Source organism: Rhinolophus ferrumequinum, chromosome 4 (genome assembly GCF_004115265.2).
Source record: "Rhinolophus ferrumequinum isolate MPI-CBG mRhiFer1 chromosome 4, mRhiFer1_v1.p, whole genome shotgun sequence".
In the NCBI taxonomy this organism is placed as follows: Eukaryota; Metazoa; Chordata; class Mammalia; order Chiroptera; family Rhinolophidae; genus Rhinolophus; species Rhinolophus ferrumequinum.
Window position 1 is genome coordinate 53846351 of NC_046287.1, and position 19440 is coordinate 53865790.

Below are 19440 nucleotides of genomic sequence, written 5' to 3' on the forward strand. Positions count from 1 at the left end.
ATTTCTGAGGAGTCAAGTAAGTGGCCTAGTTTAGGGAAGGAGGATTATGCCTAGAGACAAATCTTGAACAATTTTTCTTTGGGGTTTCTGCTTGGTTCTCTTAAATAGTATCTTTTTAAAATTATTTTTAATTTAGTTCTGGATACTTATTATTTCTTCTTCATAAAATGACTTTGATCTAATAAATCACTGGAACAGAAGAGAGTATAGGAACAGATTCAAATACATTGGGAATATATAGTAAAATACATATGGGAACCTAATGTATGTAGAATTTATATGGGAATTTAATGTATGATAAAATGACTATGGGAATTCAGTATAAGAAAAAATACTTTGGGAATTTAATATATGATAACAGCAAGATGGAGAGGAGTGTAAAAACATGACACCATGTATGCATATGTTTCATGTGCAGAGACCATCTCTGGAAGGAACCATGAGAATGGGCCAATGTGCTGTCTCCAGGAAGAAGAGCTGGAGAACCAGGTAGGCATGGATAGCTGACGTATCACACGCTGTGTGAACTTTATACTCTACATGGTTTCTCTGTTTGAAAAACAATTAAATGTAAAACACAGCTGTGATCAACAGTCTAGCACCATCACCACTTCTGGGGGTGGGTGGGGTCTCAACTGAGCACTGGGAAAGCAGAAGCCGAGTCTGTGCTTTAGCCCCAGAAGCTGAGACGGAAGGCCAGGGGTCCACCCACCTGGCTCTGCAACAGGCCTGGGGGTGACACCGACGAGCTTGCCATACTTGTCTCCTCTCGACTGCAGATCAAAGTAGACGTTGCCTGTTTTATAAAGGTTAATTATGCTTTCATAATTAAATATCAGCATCTATACAGCTTAATTGCTAACAAGTCGTTAGAATTTAAACAGAATATGGCATCTAGCCTTCATTTGGTTCCTTACATTGTATTTTAAAATCAGCATTTACACCACCACTGCTATTTTTTAAAAGCATTCATTTGGACACATCCAGATGTAGAAGTAAAACCACAAATGTAAGTTGTGCATCAAAGCAAGAATTGCACTTAAAAAGCAATTCTTTTTAACAAGAAAAAGATAGAGTGTTATCACTGGCTTGCATTCAGCTCTGGGCTTTACGTTACACACCAGTCAGCAAAGAAACCCTTTCCTAACTAGATATCCTCTAAGGCTGTCTTTATTACTTAGGTTACAAACATCTTCACACTCAGGCATCCTCTGGCTCTCCTTTCACTGACGTGCAAACCGTCCACCCTTTTAGACTAAGGGTGTAAGATGACCTTTGCCATGGGGCCACTGCAGGGCCAGGGCCAGCTCTTGCTATGTCCATCTATGAAGCATAAAGAGGCAGAGAAGGGGAGGCTATGTCAGAGGTGGAACTCTTGCAAGAAGAAAGTCTTCCCCCAGCTCATCGGGGTCTGCTTGGAAACAGAGACCCCAGGTGATTGGTTCTGCCCTGTCTCCCCCAGAGTCCATCTCTTCAGAGTTTATTACTGAGCTCTCCTTACAAGCTGGGATAAACTGTGAAAATGGGAGAGTACTGGGGGAGGTGCTTTCTATTAAGTCAGAATGTAAACAGCACTTGAAAATGCTTTAAAAGAGAAAGAAACTGCTCCCTTTCATGGAAGAAACATTTCCCCATACCTTTGTTTATGTTATCAATTTGCTGGACAAATTGTTTCTTCACAAATAGTTCAAAGATCAAATTACAGCCAAGCTTAGTGAAACTGTCACAAAGTCCGAATTAATGGAATTTCAGTTAATGAAATGTACTTAAAATTAATTATATTTATGTTACCATTATTTAAAATTTACAATAAATTATAGTAAAAAACCAAACAGCATTGATTCCTAAAGCATGTTCAAATGAGAATCTCTAAGCACCTCGTAACATGAGGTTGCAACTAATGAGTTTATCTGGGAAAACTTGAAATAACTTGAGATAAAGTTACATGAGAGCAGGAAAACAATTTCCTGTGTTTTCTGAAGCAAACTCCACTTCAGTACCTAAGCCCTTTAAAACAAGTTTTTGTTGGAAACAAAATCTAAATATAGCAAATAAGATAAAGTAAAAGACTGTGAGTTCTTCTGTTTGCATAGGCTACTGAGAAAGGCAACACATGGGGTCCCTCACCTGTATCTATGCTCTCAGCTAGGACCACAAAAGGAAGGTGCTTACAGTCCAACAATCCCTATAAACGGTGTCCATTAGCATTCTTTATACTTTGTTATTGACTTGCAACAAGCATTGAAATATCTGCATGTCCCCAACCCTGGGCTGGGTACTCTAATGGGTTATTCACTAAAAGCAAAAGGTTTCTCTGGTCCAATGCCTGACAAAATATGAATACATTAATAACAGGCTGAGGCAGCATATGATTGGCTACCAAATGCTACAGGACAGATACCAAAGGTGTTAAGGAAAGTTGACTTTCAGCTACAGATGGTAAAGAAAATTTCCTGGGAGAGAGAAAACTTTGGTCCGGGTTTGTGGGATGGGCAGGATTTAGATTTAGGAAGAATGACTGGAGAGGAGGGAAGGTAGAGAACAACGCTGAATCACAGACAGAAGCAGCAAAACACCAGGATGCCAATCTTTCCCAGCAAACAAAAAGCAGCAGCTCCTAAGCCAACTAAGCTCTACCAGAAGGAAGCGACCACACGCATCCAGAAGACAGGGTAGTTCTGTAAGACAACTGGCCCCGTCAGTCTCCTCAACAAGTCCATGATGAGGGGAACAAAGTGAGAACATCTGAAACTGAAGGGACACCAGCACATGCAGTGAGCGACGTGGATTACATTGCCATGTGGGGAGGTGGGGCCAACTGAGTAAATGCAAATACGCAGATACGGGATGCTGTCAGGGAACTGTCCAGCGTCCCAGGTCCGATCATGACACTGGGGTCACGTTGGGTGATGTCTTTTATTTAGAGATGAGTGTTGACGTGTCAAGGGCCTGGCGTGTCAGGATGCCTGCAGCTTTCTTTCACTGGTCCACCAAAAACCAACATGCCCATATGAGATGAACATCTGAGGGCTAGTCGTTAATAGGGGAGTAGGCCTTTGTACTGCCATTGTCCCCAACATTTTGTTATGAAAAATTGTAAACAGTTGAAAGAAGACTCCAGTGAACGCCTGCATGTCTACATCCAACAGTTGTAGCATGTTGCCATATCTGCCTTATCGAGACGAGCTCTCCAGATGGTCAGTCATCTCTTGCTGTGACTGTGGAAAACATTTTTTAAAAGAATTGATGCAACTATTTTGCAAAGACACAACAACTGTGAGAAAACCTGACCTCATTTTCAGTGTAGGAAAAGATAGTAAAACACTTGGTACTTTCCAACAGCCCATAAATGTGTGTCCAGTTTCTCAAAGTCCTATCAGTACGACCCAATGATCAGCTTTCATAACATAACTCCTACCTTTTCCTGTTGAATAAGCATGCCCACTAGCAATTATTCCTTCAATGAAAGAAATTATCTGAGGGATATTTTCAGTTACCCTCAAGTATACTGTGGGTGGGAGAACCTGAAAGAAAGCAAAGCAGAGATGATTGTTTCCATAGTTCAAAAGCGAGGGTCAGCCACCACTGGCTTTCACTGCTCAAGCTGCTTATCCTCATGGCAAGAAAAATCAACAATAGGCTTTACCTTCAAGGCTGCCATATCTTGTTTAAAATCTTCTTCATAAAGATTGGCGAGAGAAGCGGGTGATATGTTCATCTGCAAACAGATTAGGTGAGCACATTAGGAAGTCTGGAGTATTGACTACGGAACCACACAGAGGCACGACGGCTGTCAGGGCTGGGAGGGCCAGGCCCCACGGCCACACCACGGCATGGCCTCAGTTTGGCACAGCCCACTCACACAAAGGGCATTTAATTTTAGGTATCGACCTTCTTCTAGTAGCTTAGCTACTCAGAAAGGTTTGGCAATCCTATTTTCTGGTTAGAGAGGAAAAAGGAATAAACAATTCATGATTTTCGTTACATAATTCAAAACAAAAAATGAAATATACAGAAAAAAAGCCTCCACTGCTCTAGAACCAGTGCAAGCCAAATCAATCTGTTCTACATAATACCCAGTAACTTGAGTCCTATCCCTTACCCCTCAGCAGGCAAAAGACAACAAGTCACAAGTACATTAAAAAGGAAATCTCTTAGAAATACTTGAAAGCAACATACGTAGCACATGAAAATAGGGATTGTGATGGGCGTTCAGTAACCTGCTGGGCTCCTGGACGGGCCACACTCCCAAATGGACGTGGGATTCCGAACGTAGGGCAGCCTCAGATTCTCAGAGGGGGCTGGCACACAAAGGTATTCCTTATGTCTCAGCAGAAAAACAATCCCAGGACAGAAGAACGACACACCGCGACATTCTGAAACTGAAGCTGGCTTCGTAACAGAGCCTGGGAGGGAACCGGGAGCCTCTGGAACGCACCAGCACCTGTAGCATCTGCTCCGTACGGGGCACTCCCCAACCCTGAGAGACAGGGCTCCCGTTTTGTGTTCAGGAAATTTCAGGTCTGGAATAGTCAGAGACTTTCTCAAGTGAAACACCACCTTGAACCTTGTCACCATGAAACCAACCCAGCCCAGGGTCCTAAAACGGCCATCACCCTAGAAACTGTGACCAGTGAACATTTATGAAGAAATACATCCGGTAAATGAAGCGTTGCTGTCCAAGCATCTTTTAAGGCTGCTCTCTATGCCTTAGGCTTTCTTTGCAGCATGGAGATAATCCCACCTAAGTGTCCCTTCGATTGCTATGAGGATGCAGCGTGCAATGGGAAAGTCAACGCTGTGAATAGAAAATACTACATTAGATCACTATTAAAGAGACAGAACACCCTGCACCCAGACATAGCTGGTGATCAGTACGTATTAGTCCTTTTCCTGTGGTGTAGCATGGTGGCAAAGCAGACCGCCTAAAACAGAACTCAGTTAACTTACATCTGTCCAGAGGACAAAAGCCTAACCAAATAAAAAAGCTAAAAATTCAGTGTCATCTTCCACTTCAGAACTTTCAAATACTGTGCAATGTAGACCTAAGGGTCAGCAGATTACTTGTATTTGTTTTCTGTAATTTTTGTTCTCTGCATACGAAACTCATTCCCAGGCAACGTGAATGACATAAAGGGTACCCAGGACCGGCCTCCCTCCAAGAAGGCAAACAGTCACCAGTTGTCTCAGGAGCATGACTGTGGTCACACGTGCATTTGCATTTTCTTCTGGAAATGCAGCCCCCTCCACACACGCCCTGCACCTGGCTTCCTTTGCTAACAACAGTGTTCCAGATCTGCCCACGAAGATCGTGCTGAGCCCCCTTCCTTTCCAAGGCTGCCCGCATTCCGTCCCACAGACGTATCATGAACTATTCACCAGCCCTCTCCAGTTACCTTCCCATCTTTTGCTGTGACACACACGTCAGTTCCCACAGGGACGAATACATTTCTAAGCTATAGACCTAGACGTGAAACCGCTGGTCAGAAGATGTTTGCTGGCTGCTGCCCGCTGCCCACAGCCTCCCACGGAAGGTACGTGTACCAATGTGAACCTGACATGCAAGGCCCATGTGTATCCACAGCCCACACCCTTGCCCGCACAGGCCTAGCAAACTTGTAGACTTTGTCAACATGACAGCTAAATGATGCTTTCTCAGTGTAATTTTAATTTGTCCTTGTCTTATTTTGAGTGAGCTTGAACATCTCACATGTTTAGGATCTATTTGTATTAAATGATTTGTAATTAGCCATACCTACGTCCCTACTGCGTTACAGATGTTGTCTCACTGATCTGCAGGAAGTATTTTTATGTGAAAGAAATTAATCTTTTGTCTCTGATAGGAATTTCAGTATTTTTTTTAAAGTATTTCAACTTTATGGTTACTTTATGGCATGTAGAAAATTGCATTTTTATATTTAGCAATCTTTTATATTCTCCACCTTTTCCCATAAATGGCTTCTGGGTCTGAAAACAAACTTAGAAAAATCTTCCTGAATATGAGGCTATAAAAAGTGCCCCAAGGTTCTTTCAGTAATTTGTAGTTTCATTAAATCTCTGATCTGTCTCAAATTTGGTTGTGAGGCATATATCCAACTTTGGTTTATTTTTTTTCCCCCAGCTGGTTACCCAACTGTCAACACTTTTTACTGAATAATGCATCTGTTCCCCATTGATTTGAAATGCCATATTTATCACAAAACAACTTTCCATTACTTATTGTATCTATTTCTGGACTTTCTAGTGTCTGTCTATTCATGTATCTGCACAACCACATTTAATTTCACAACCTTCACAGAGACAAAAAGCAGATCGGCTGATGCCTGGGACAGGGCACCAGGGCGGGAGGAAGGAGAGATGACAAGAAGCAGAGGAAACTCTCGGGGGCGATGGATGGAGACGGTTAGTCTCCTCACTGGTGATGGGTACACAGGTTTGCAAGTTTTATCATGTTGAGTGCCTTATATGCAATTTACTGTAGGTCTGTTCAACCTTAATAAAGCTGTACAAAAAAAAAAAAAGACTATGAAAACCTTTTTCTATAGCTTTTAAAATATTTTAATGTTTGGTAGGGCTACTCCTTAATACTCTTCTTTTACAGACTTTTCTTGGCTACTCTTGCTTTTTTGCTATCCCATATGGACTTTAGAAGCAACGGGTCTAGTTCTAAAAAGGGGAGTAAGATGGGCATATGCACACACACACATACACACTCCTTTTAAATGACTTACAAAGTACAGCACTGTCCAAACAAGCAAGTCCCTGTACCACATGTGTGGCTTCTCCAGCTCACATGGCATGACTCTAGAGGACATGGTTCAGAAATGTTCATGAGTGACAATGAATTGTAAGAGGAATACCACCTATTGCTGGCCTTGGGGAGAGGGAGGGAACCATATTCTAAAAATTAAACTTTTAAATTTAATTTTTAAGCAGCTGATCAAACTACGTATCAGGATAGCACTGCTCTCTCTCACGTTCCATAAAACAAAAGGTGCTGAAGGTAGGTGCTAAAATGGAGTGCTAGTCCATGTTAATTCAGATTATTGTCCAGCTCTCCTTTATTATCATGTATCATTTCAAGTCAGTTCTCTCCCTGGCAGGAGACCCTCCTGGTTGGGCCCTGAGCTCAGACCGAGTGTCCAGTCTTCTTCCCAGAAAGAAGGGTGATGTAGGCCAGTGTTCTGAAGCTGAAAAAGGATAACTTTGGCCTGAATCACTCTGACACATTTATTATGATTTTTCTTTTCTTTTCTTTTTTTTATTTTTTTTTATTGGGGAATATTGGGGAACAGTGTGTTTTTCCAGGGCCTATCAGCTCCAAGTCATTGTCCTTCAATCTAGTTGTGGAGGGTGCAGCTCACTGGCCTATGCAGGAATCGAACCGGCAACCCTGTTGTTCAGAGCTCGTGCTCTAACCAACTGAGCCACCTGGCTGCCCCATTACGATTTTTTTTAACTTAAATTGTGACTATGGAAATATGCCATGCCTCTATTAATTCTTACCCCAAAAAATCTTCCTATGGTTTTTATCTCTGACAAACTATAAAACTATGCCAAAAATGAAAGTCAAGGGAGTAATTCAGAAATGAGTAATATCATAATCTAAAATATTTTAAAAGCAAGTGTTGGAGAAGATGGTGTGAAGGATATCACCATCATTAAAAAAGCCTGCATTAGATAAAAAGAATAGCCTTTTTGGTAGCTTCTTAAAAATAAATAGGTGTTTTCATAACAGTTTTTCAGATATGCAGTTTATCATCTTAAAGAAAGACATTAAGAACAAAAAAACTATTCAATACCATATTAGCATCTTGCTGTGTAACAAATCTGGAAACTTCTGGGTGCCAAAATTAAGCAGTCTATATTTAGGATCTTTAAACCAATTCTACCAACTTTTTCATATTCTAAGTATTGTATAAAATTTTTAAAGTAACAACCAATGCCTCCTGGTGGTATTTCTGAAATCTTCTAAATAACTCCTCATTCTTCCTGCACTGACGACTGCGTGTCACCCCCTCCTTCCTGAAACCCACCCCTTCCGGGACTCCTGGCTCTTTACCACCCTACTGACCACCCAGCTGACACTCCCGCCTGCCCCCTCCTAGTATGTCCTCCCAGTTCTCCTCCCCACCTTCCCCTTCCTGTCCTTTCCCACAGGGCCCACCTGGGCCTGACCAGTCTCAGGCCACCCACCAGCCACGCCTCCATGACTTTCAGGCCGACATTTCTGCCTCTGATTTTGAAGATTCTGAGCAGACCCCGATTCACCAAGGGCAGGGATACATGTGCGTTATCTCAGGTTCCCGCTGAGTGCGATGACAGATGAAACACTGACCTGCTCACCTTCCTTCTATAAACCTACATTTCCAAATGCCACGTCTGCTGTGGTATTACTTCAAACTGCTCTTTTCCTCACGATATCAGAGATCGCTCATTTCTTTCTGCCATTTCCATTCCAAATCCAGCCAGGGAGGTCGACTTCCATCTCAGACCCTCATCCCTTCCCATGTGAAAGGGAATAAAGCACACCTGGCAGGTGCTACGAGGTCAGACGTCGCAGATACAGAACAGGCTGCCTTGCTTCCCACCACCGCCTCCCTCCCGATCCCTCCAGATTTGCCCCTCACTCGCTCCTGTGGCCATGTTAGTATGTCACAACCTCACCTCCAGGCCCTGAAGTGGCTGGACTAGGGTGGACACCCCAAAGATACCAAACACAGGTGGGGGACTAGACATGGGGCAGAGAGAGAATTGAATGTTGACAAAGGTTTGACCAAACCACCATAGAGAACCAGGGATGGGGTGATGAACCCCAAATGCTAGCACTGCCCATCTTCATTTCTATAACTCTGCAGTGTCTTCTGACACCAAACGTGTGGTGCCTTTTCTAACACCAACCACTTCTCCAATTCTTCAACTCAAGCTGGGTGTTCTGCAATTTAATCCTCTCCTGATACCAACTTCTGGAGTTAGCACAGACCCCACAAGTTAGGTGATCAGTCCCACAAGACTGCCCCCACTTCAGACACCAGCTGCAAATGGCGGTCCCCAGGCCACCTGCACCTCAGCCCACTGACTACAAATTTGGGAGGTTGATAGAATGAGTCACAGAACTCAGGAAAGCACTCTACTTACTATTACCAGGTTAGTAGAAAGGACACAACTCAGGAACAGCCAGATGGATGAGCCGCACGGGGCGAGGTATGGGGAGGAGTGGAAGGAACTACCACGCCCTCTCCGGGCGCGCGACCCCCCAGCACACCCCGTGTTTACCAGCCACAACCTCTAGAGCTCTGCCATTCGGGGGTTTTTATGGAGGCTTCCTTACCTGAGAAGGTTGATTAAATCAGTGGCCCGTGATGACCAACTCCATCTCAGGCCTCTCTTCCCTCCTAACGTATTTCCCCGAAAATAAGACCTAACCGGAAAATAAGCCCTAGCATGATTTTTCAGGATGACATCCCCTGAACATAAGCCCCATGGAGCAAAGCTTAATATAAGACCTGGTCTTATTTTCGGGGAAACACGGTAGGAGGCGGCGGTAGTGGGATGGGGTGGGAGTGCAAGTCCCAGCTCTGTTCGTGGCTTGGCCTTTCTGGCATCAGCCCTCCCATCCCGAAGCCATCCAGGGGCCCTAGCCACATGCTCCTCCATGCCCCGTTTCTGCCTCCCTCAAGCCCTTCCCTCCGCCCAGAATCACCTCATTGCCCTTGCTCTTCATGTGGCATCCTTTGCCTAACGCTTAAGATCTTGCGTAGGCTAACCTCCTCCAATAAGGCATTTCTGAATTCCAGGGAAGCTGGGTGATCTTTGCATCCCTCCATCCGGGCTTATAAAATAAAGTATGTCACACATACAGCATCTGTATATGGGTCCGTCTGCCTCACCGAACACAAGCTCCAAAAGGCAAGAACTGTCTTCGTCACCTAAGTTCACATGAAGCCAGGCACAGGCCTGACCCCGGACTGTTCAATGCATGCTCAGGGACAGTTCTGGAAATCAAAATCGAGTCTACCGCAAGGGAACACAATCTAAATGACCCAAACAAAATTGAAATGGGAAACCCCACTGTGACGAGGACATGAAGAAATACTTTCAAAGTTGGAACCGATTTTTAACACCGCTAGTAACCTCTCTGAAATGATCCAACCCTAAAGACAGTAACCAACTGCTCATCTTTTAACCTAGTAGTTCCACTTTGGAAAAATATTAAAGGAAATAAAAAAGATAATCATAGCCGCACCATTTTTAACAGCTAGAAACAATATAAATAGTCGATGACGAGGGATCTAGGGGAACTGCTGAATAGTCACCCACAGTGGAATGCTATCTAGTTATTAAAAAGGCAAATCAGTAGAAACTAGGAAGACACAATTTCTATAAAATAAATTTGAGAGAAAATAGCAGAATATGGGAGTAACCTTAAAGTGCAAAAAAAAAGATGGTAAATTATAATATGTCCATGTGATGGAATGTTATAAGGCTATTTAAAAATGTTCGAGAATACTTAAAAACATGAAAAAACACTCAAAAGACAGTAAGTACAAAAATCAGATTATAAAGTATAAACAGATTTTCTAAAAAAATACTGTATACGTGTACATACATTTTGTAAAATTACAGGAATATAAAGCACTCAATGTAAGTTTTTCCGTAAATTAAATAATTTAACAATTACTTATAGCTCTTTAGAAATAATGGTTAAAGTCACTAATTATAAAAGCAGAAGAGGTAAAACTTTGAAAATAGACTTTAAAAAATATAACTATTTAAATAACTACTAATTTAACCCCTCCTTAGAACTCTCCCCAAAACTTCTTTTAAATATCATGTGAAATACAAGAAAAGTACCCTGTGTTCACTTAACAAATGAGAAAATTAAACTTCACATGAGTTAGATTTCCTTGGAGGCTGAGGGGCCAGGGTAGGGATTACAGCTTCAGTTCAGGAGGCCACCACAGAATGAGGAGATTTATTAAAGGCTTCAGGGACCAAAATCAAATAGATCTGAACTTCCTTTACCAGGACACAAAGATCCCTCTGATAATCTATCAGAGTACACTCATTGGGCCACGCATAGACAATAAGAAGGGAAAAGCACTTGTGAGACACAAATAAGAAAAACTGTCACATAGGGATCACAACACTAATTAATCAAGTTACCAATCCATATAATCTTCGACACTTACCTCATTAGCCCTTTTAATTATCTTATCATCCACATCTGTAATTCCCATCACCATGATGATGTTGCATCCAAAAACCCTGGTTAGGATCCTTCGAATTATATCAAATCTAACATATGAGCTGAAAGAAAAAAAAAATGCTAGGGCATTTTAATTTAGAAAGTCATCAGTGTGATCTTTAAAAGGCAGTGCATTACATTTTACATGCTGCTGTCTAACTTCAAGTGTGGGATGTAATTAATAGTTCAAGTGCAGCTAGAAAAAGGAAGAGGCTTTTACTAACTGGTCCACATAGGTCCTCACAAGAAATTGACAAAGGTACTGCCTCAATTTCAGGATACAATGTTAGCAATTTTAATTTTAGAGCTGTTGTTTCAGTGAGTTTGTATCTATTTAATTGTATAAAAATGTACTCCTAATCCAATCTCACTACTTAGTTAAAATACTGAGAGCTTTTAGCATTCTTATTCATGTTCTAGAATAACTATAATGTTTCACTATAACAAAATACAAGCAAATAATTACAAATCAAGGTAAGTACAATCCTATTAAAGCTGTATAAGATAACTACTAAGAAATGTGCACACTACTGTGGAATGTTAAAACACCAGTTTATTGATAGACTGACTACCTTGGGGTAATTCAGATTTGTAAAACCAAAAGGTTTTAAAATCTATTAAGATCCATACAAAAAATCTCAAGAATCTGGTTTCCCATAAAAGCAACATCAAAAGTTAAGGTAGCTAATCTCATGCTCATCTCTGTCGATCATTACGGCCTCTGTAAATTTGAATTCATAAAATAATTTTCCTTTGAAAACGAACCTTGTAATTGTATCCCTTGAATCTCCCACACTCATTCACCCCAAATACATACAGCCAAGGCCAAATCTCTCAATTTTACTGACAAAACTCTTTCTGAAACTCCTTGCCAAGATGTTTAACCTTTTGAAGTCTCAGGCTGCTTATTTATGAATTAGGCAAAATTCCAATACCCTATAGGGTTGTTGTACATAATCTTAGTGCCTGTGCAGCAAGAATTCCAAGAAGCATGAGCTATTATCACCATCATCAGCACTATGCCCTTCATTCATCTTGAGTTGGGAAAGACTCTACAAGACATGAGATTTAAGAGAAAAAGTGAACAGGAACCTAAAACAAAGTGAAAACAAATGTGAAGTCACCAGCTTGGCCAAGAGGAGCTCAAGGGCTGCAAGACCCTAAGATACTGCAGGCAGGCTGCTCCCCCAGGGGCTACTCCATGTGAATTATGTGAGATGCACGGTAAAGGGAACAGAGAACACAGCTCATTTTCCTGGTTCATCACGTCCCACTGTGGGACCTGAGGCTGGTTCCATTAGCCCTCTGCATCCCTCTGCATTGCACTATCCCCGTTTGTAATTTGGGGATAATAACAGCACTGCCACCTGGTGTTGTTAGGAGTATTACATTGGCTGGTGTTTGTAAAGCCTTTAGAACAGTGCCTGGCACATAGCAAGTACTATCTGTGCTTGTTAAGTGTATGTTTTGTGTTTTGTTTTTAAACAGAAGCTGGTGTGGCTGCCTAGAGAAGAAAGTGGGGAGACAAGAACCTGGAGAGTAAGTAGGACAGACCTGCAAACCACAGAAATGTCCTTAGGATTTTGAACTTTACCTAAGAACAGTAGAGCCATGCGTGACCATCCCTGCCAACACCTCCCAACTTCTTCAGAAATCTTATAGTACTTAGGTTTTCTACCTCTCAGAAGCGTCTTCAATTGAATTGACTCTTCTTGAAAACAGGGTTCTATCTCACTATGAAGACTTCCATAGTGGGTATTCTTGAGTGGGGGAGGGGAACAATGAAGGGGGACACAGAGGAGGCTTCTGGGGTGTTGGTAACGTTCTGTTTCTCCATTGAAGAGCCACGAACAATCACTCAGCTGTACACTTAAGATTTGTGCTCTTTTCTGTCTTTGTAAAGGCAAATAAAAACTGGAACTTAAAGGCTTGATTTTCTAGATGAAAATGAGAAGAGATTCTCCCACTCCCCCTTTCTTTCCAAATGTTTTCCTCAGTCCTTTCCAAATGTATGTAACTCTTTTTAAAGTCTACCTAAGCCTCTGTCAGTCTCACAACTCAGGGAAGTTTCAAGGACCTAGAAGCCACCTCTTTGAAATGAAGTCGTCAAGGACAGTGAAGCTCTATCACCCAATGGGAGGAGATGGGCCTAACTTGTCACCTGACTCCACATTGCAAACCCTGCCTCAATTAGTGAGCTGTATCCACTTAGCTCTATAGAAGAGTGTGATTTCCTTCTGTTTTTGCAATCTTTTTAGTGGTTGCCTGTAATGTGCATTCCATCCTGCTTTAATACTTATTCAATAATAAAAGTTTTCTCTTCTACCTTTGTAGAGAGGTTTTTCAGTTTTGGAGATTATTGGAGATTATTTGGAGATTACAGTTTTCCCCAACATATTTTATACTTCAATAAAGAGATCAAAATATGCTTTTTGTAATTAATGGTAAGTCAGCCAAAAGTGAAGGAAAAAAATGATTCCTAGACCATTTATTTTGTTATAATAAAAGACAAAAAAGTTCAGATCTTGCTGGGTGGTATATAATTTTTTTAAATGTGTACTAAATAAAGGTAACTTTTTACTTTTAGTCTTGATCTAAACAATAACAAGTTTAAAAGATGTACAAAAGAACATACACAATATTAGGAAAAGTGGCACTTTTGACAAATGTAGAAATCAGTGCAGCTCATGGTGAAGTCGAGAGCAAGCACAGAGGTCAGATATACACCAGGCTCCCCCCCAGCTCCAACCCTTTCTAAATGTGGCCTCTGGTAAGTTACTTATCCTCAATGATTGTTGAGCCCTCACCATATCTTCAATTCAGATACTGTGTTAAGCAGCACTGTATAGGCGTTATCTTGTAAAATTATGAAGATTCAAAAAGATGGATACTGTTATCATCCCCATCACAGAGGAATAAACTAGGATCCAAAGTAATAAAGTGACTTGTCCAAAGTTGGGAAGTAAATAAATGGTGGGAGCCACAAATAACTCCTGACCAGCTGACTCCAGGGCCCCTGGAAAGCCTCATCTCACTAAACCATCAAAAAACATGTAATTCCAAAATGGGTCATTTTCACCGTTCCTCACTGCCTCCTTGAAGTGCTTTACCTGTGAAATGGGTATAAGTGCTTAGAATTGTTAAAAGAACTAAATGAGACTATAACCTGTGCTTCCCATAATACCTGGGATATAGTAATTATCAGTACTCATAAATAGCTACTTGAGAGATGAAAACAACCTGCAAAAGGCATTTTCTTTCCAAAATAAACGACTGAAAATTCATATTCAGGACACTCACCAAGCGTGGCCAAGGTGGGCATGATCATAGACAGTTGGTCCACAGCTATACCTAGGAACGAAGTTAAAATCCATCACCTGAAACATATTTGCAAGAAAGGCCACCACTTTCTCAGTTACGATTATCATATAACCAACCAACCAACCATGTCTTTCTTTTTTTTTACAGTAACCACTTTTGGGGACTGCATAGCCGAGGTTCTATTACTTGAATATCTAAATTCATATCCAAATCCTGTCAATTCACTGTTACTATAGCAGTGTCTTCAACGGTGCCTCCCATGTATTTTATTATTTATTAAATGATTTTATCCTGAGAACCCAACCCTGCTTTCCACACAGAGCGCCCGCCCCCCAAAACGCTCAATCCATAGTCCTTCCCACCCCAACCCCCTCAGCTCCGCCCCCCCCTCCCCAAAACCCAGGAGGCTACCAGGAGGCGGCGTCTGCGCTGCCCACGATTAAGGGATCCTTTCTCCGGGTGAGGCTGTTATACACCTTGACGCCCGTATCGTAGCCTGCAGGCTGCAGCCAGCCCTGCCCGCGCGCTCCAGACACCTTCCGCCGTAGCCCGGGCCCCAGGCCCAGTGTGGCCGGGAGGAGCTGGGCGCCAAAACGGGTCCCAACCTTGCGTAGCATGACCCGCCCGCAAGCCTCGCCCAACTAGGAGACCGGCGACTGCCTAGGAAGCTGGCCACGCCCACTTCAAAAGGGCTCAGTTCAGCCCCGCCTACCCTAGGAGGGCCAGCCCCGCCCACCACGGAAGACAGCCCACGTGGCCCCCGCCCACCCGGGAGGGTGACCGACCAGGCCCCGCCCACCCTGAACGAGTAACCTCCCTGCTTCCCCACCCCGGAAAAAGACCCGCCCCGCTCCCGCCCACCCCGGAAGAGGACCTGCTCCGACCTCGGCCTTCCCGGAAACAGCAGTAAGGAAGCGGCGGCCCCGCCTCTGTCAGGCCTGTGGCGTCCGCCTGGCGAAGGTGGGGAGGGGGAGAGGGGAGGAGGCGGGGAAGGGGAGGCCGCGGGGGATGGTGTGGGCACCTGCCGCCGGCTACTCGAGTGCTCGCGAAGCACGTCTGCACCTCAGCATACGCACACATCCAGAGTATGTCTGCATCCCAACGCACACCCTCACTCAGTCTCCCGAGAAAAGACCAAAGCTAGGAAAGCACCCATTCACCAAGTACATGTAGTAGAAAATGTGTGCTTGAGATTCATTTAAGGTTAAAAGTTCTATCATTTAGTCTCTTAAGAACAAAAACATTCTGAATTGCGGTTTCTATGGGACTTTTTAAAGGTAGATTCACTTGAAGTTACTTTCACATTATCTCCACAAACGTGCCCCTATTGATATCTTGCAAAACAGTGTTTCAAAAAAAAATAAAGTAAAATCTTTGCTTTTGCAATCCTCAAAAGAGCAGAGGTTCCTCAGTTCTATTTTTGGTTTGTTTTGCTTGTTATATTGAAAGGCAAATGCTTAAGTACAGACAAACCAGTATGTTCCCAGAGCATTTAAAAAAATAAATTGGGGGAGATTCTTGGAGTCCAACTCTGCAATTCTGTTTCAAGCTAAACTGGAGCCTAAATGTAAACGATGTTCTAATGCATAACACTAAAATGTTGGAACCTGTTGTTGAGAATTAAGAGACCTCTACATCAAAGCTAAGCAGTGCATAATCAACTCAAAGTTCTACAGGAGTACTGTCCTTTTGTCATTGCCTGCATACTTATCTTGATGTTATTTTGTAATTGTTGCTTCTAGTACAATGTGCGTATTTCCCTCCCTGACCACTTTAGATTGTAAATTCTTTTGAATCTCTCACTGTATTTACACTAAATTAAGGAAAGGGTGGTTGGATTAACTTCTGATGAAATCCACCTGTTGTGCAGAAGGGAGGAAATTTGGGCAGTAAAATATCTGATAGAGGAAGCTCTCTAATCTAGTTATTAGACGTATCAGTAAAATAAGAAAATGAATAAAAGGCTTGATTGCAATCTCTAAGAACATAAGTAATTCAAGGAAAAAGCTAGTTTTGAAAACATATTTCGTAACATTGAAGACCAAATCCTACACAGGAATCTGAATAGTGGCAATGTTGGAATTGGCCATAGAAAATCATGACTTTTACATTAACAATGGTATCTTCTGTCTTCAGAAAACTGGTCATGTAATGTGGTCAGCCCTTGAATGGCGGCAATTCTACCTTAAGTGTTTCGGGAATGAAAACAATGATAAACATAACCCATTATTTAATGCTTAAAAATATGATTCCTTTTACAGTAAAAGTGACTGGGAAGATTTACTAGTATATATAAAAAAAGAATCCTGTTAATTTGAACTGATTAGGACAGAACAAAGAATTGTATTAAAATGAATGATTCCAAAATATCATGAATGTCATTTCTGAGTCCTCAATGACAACAACAAAAAAATGTAGTTCTCAGTATCGCGTTTTCTTTCAAGGCAAAATCTTGTAAATTCAAAGTAGAGGAGATAAGGTAGCCTATTGTTGAGGGCATTCAAGTTTGAAACGAATATGCTATTTTTTAAGCACTTCAAAATATATAGAATTGTATGTTATCTGTTATCTTTCATTCCTTTCAGTTTGAGCATCTTCAGTTAAACTAGAAATATTTTAGAAAAGATTTAATATCAATTTTTGCAACACACTCCAAAGAACAAAACTGAAACAACCAAGGTTCCTCAATGTATCTTTAAAATCAAACTTTTCCTTAGTGTTATATTTCAAATGCATGACCGCAGTTAATTGTTTTAGCTATTGGTCTTCTAACTTTGTTCAGAAAACCAATGAAATCATTGGTATATAATTTAAGAACTTTGTAAAGCTAATAGATAGAATATTTTCTGACTTTTTAGCCCAAGGGGTAAATAAATGTTGTACAGAATGTAAGCTCATTATTTACTACTGTATCCCCCAGAACATAGAACAATAGCTAGCACATGGTAGGCACTCATTAAAACATTTCTTGTTGAATAAGATGCCTTTGTTTTACATGTATGTGAAGCCCATGAAAACATGAGAGGAATCATTCAGGTAGTATTGTGATTTTTGAAAAAGATAAGCTAGGTCAAACTCCAGCTTGATTTATCTCTGAAGGGGTAAATGATTTCTAACCTTTATTCTTAAGTTCAGATAAACACTACTCATTCTAGAGCCAATGAATGCAAGCAGTAAAAGAACTTTCTTGCTATTGAATTTCAAAACTTCTTACATGCTCATAGAGAAAAATGTATACTTTTTCTTATTCAACTTCCTACTTTCTATTCTATTTCATGTAACATCTCCGTTTCCACATGTCATATTATTAATCTTCTGTGCAGACCAGTGGCCAATAAATTTATTGCATGAAATGAAACTTTACTCATGATTTGCTTTTAATTGGGCCAAGACTGGAAGATGTGTGAATCTATAAGCAAAACATCCATTTTTCCAAATATCAAAGTGAAAACGACCTCTTGAGGTGGGGTTGTAGAGTGTAAGCGTTAAGATCAAACACATTTACTTCGAAGTGTAAATATTATTCGTTTATCACCGTGGTAAATTATGTTCCAATGTGAACAATCCATTTCGAAAGACAGCTCCATTTAGTCTTATTCGTTGTACTGACATTCAGATCACAAGATGCCCTACAGATCGCTTTGCAAAGCACCAGTGTGGATAATAATCTACTTTATAAAAAGTGGATTGGCCCGAAACATTACTGGGTTACATACGGTAATTTTTAAAATTCCCAATGGCCCTGGCTGTCACAATATTGTTTGGTCGACCATTCCGACTCTCAATACCAGAACACGCGCCCGTTTGAACTACAGTGTCATTGCTTTATGTTTAAATGGTGTGCCTTTATGGCAACAGGGCAATCCCGGAATTAAGGCTGAAACCGTCTGAATTAGTAAGAGGGGAGGAAAAGCGGAGCACTGCGCTGGCACGGAGTTGGTAGAGACGTCACGAAGCTGGGGGTCAACCTAATTTACAGGGCTTGAGACATCGACACGGTGTTTGCCCACCTCGGGGAAGAAAATACAGAGCAAACAGCAGAGCAGAGTAGGTGCGAAGAAAAGGTGACCATGCAGGACGATCGCGGTCAGGAAAATCGCGCTGCAGCACAGGCCCCAGCCCCGCGGACAAAGGTGGAGGGTGGTTACGCCCACGGGGCGGGGTCTCTGACGGAAGAGGCGGGCCTACCGCTGGCCCGTCGTCCAGGCAACGGGATCGTCTATGCAGGGGCATATTTCAGAAAGCCCCAAATTCGGAAGTTTGGGGTGGGGAAAGGAACCCCGGGAAAGGGGAGGGGCCGAGACCCCGGTTTCGGTGGTCTTTGAAAGTGAGGGAGAGGTCTGTGAGTAGATTCCAGCGCACAGGCAGGAAGGGGTCGGGGTCGGGGTCACCTGCCCTCAGTGGGGACCCGGCCCGGAAGCAACTCTCCTCTTGGGCCCCTTTGTCTCTAAGCCGCTGGGCATTGGGCTCCAGCCAGCAACACAAAGGGAGGGCAGTGAGGAACGCGCAGACGCGCGAGCCGCCGTGGCTGTTGGGAGTGGTAGTCCGGCCGCCGAATGGTAGGTCTTCCGCGCGGGCCGGCTGCCGCCCCGGCCGTACTAGTGCGCATGCGCCACCACTTCCGCCCTGCTCGGCTGGCCGTCTTCCTCCACCCCTCCACAGGACGCGGGTTTCTAGTATTGTACAGTAGTAAGAGCCCTGGAGGAGTTATCCGACCTCGTCCCGCCTTTTCTTCCTCTTGATTGGGCCACTGAAGTGAACGCCGCAGTCTATTGGCTCCCAGGGTTGCCAGTTTGTTCCGGAACCTACTTATACCCTCGCTGTGCGGCGGGCACGGGAGACTGAAGGGCTGAGTGTGGAGAGGGAGGTGG

At 42.6% G+C, this 19440-nt stretch overlaps 1 protein-coding gene across 3 annotated transcripts in view; it reads right to left on the reverse strand.

Moving 5' to 3' along the window:
- CARS2 (cysteinyl-tRNA synthetase 2, mitochondrial) overlaps nucleotides 1–15240 on the reverse strand; it is a 42300-nt gene extending 27060 nt beyond the window's left edge. The window contains exons 1-6 of one of the 3 annotated variants that reach the window (XM_033103758.1): nucleotides 14981–15240; nucleotides 14549–14593; nucleotides 11193–11310; nucleotides 3647–3718; nucleotides 3419–3524; nucleotides 713–796 (exon numbers count right to left, since the gene is read on the reverse strand). In XM_033103758.1, coding sequence (XP_032959649.1) covers nucleotides 713–796; nucleotides 3419–3524; nucleotides 3647–3718; nucleotides 11193–11310; nucleotides 14549–14593; nucleotides 14981–15186 — 631 coding nt within the window. In that variant the 5' untranslated portion in view covers nucleotides 15187–15240. Of the gene's footprint in view, nucleotides 1–712; nucleotides 797–3418; nucleotides 3525–3646; nucleotides 3719–11192; nucleotides 11311–14548; nucleotides 14626–14980 lie in introns of all 3 variants that reach the window. The other 2 variants (XM_033103757.1, XM_033103759.1) reach the window with 2 other exon arrangements.
- Nucleotides 15241–19440: the final 4200 nt, after the last annotated feature.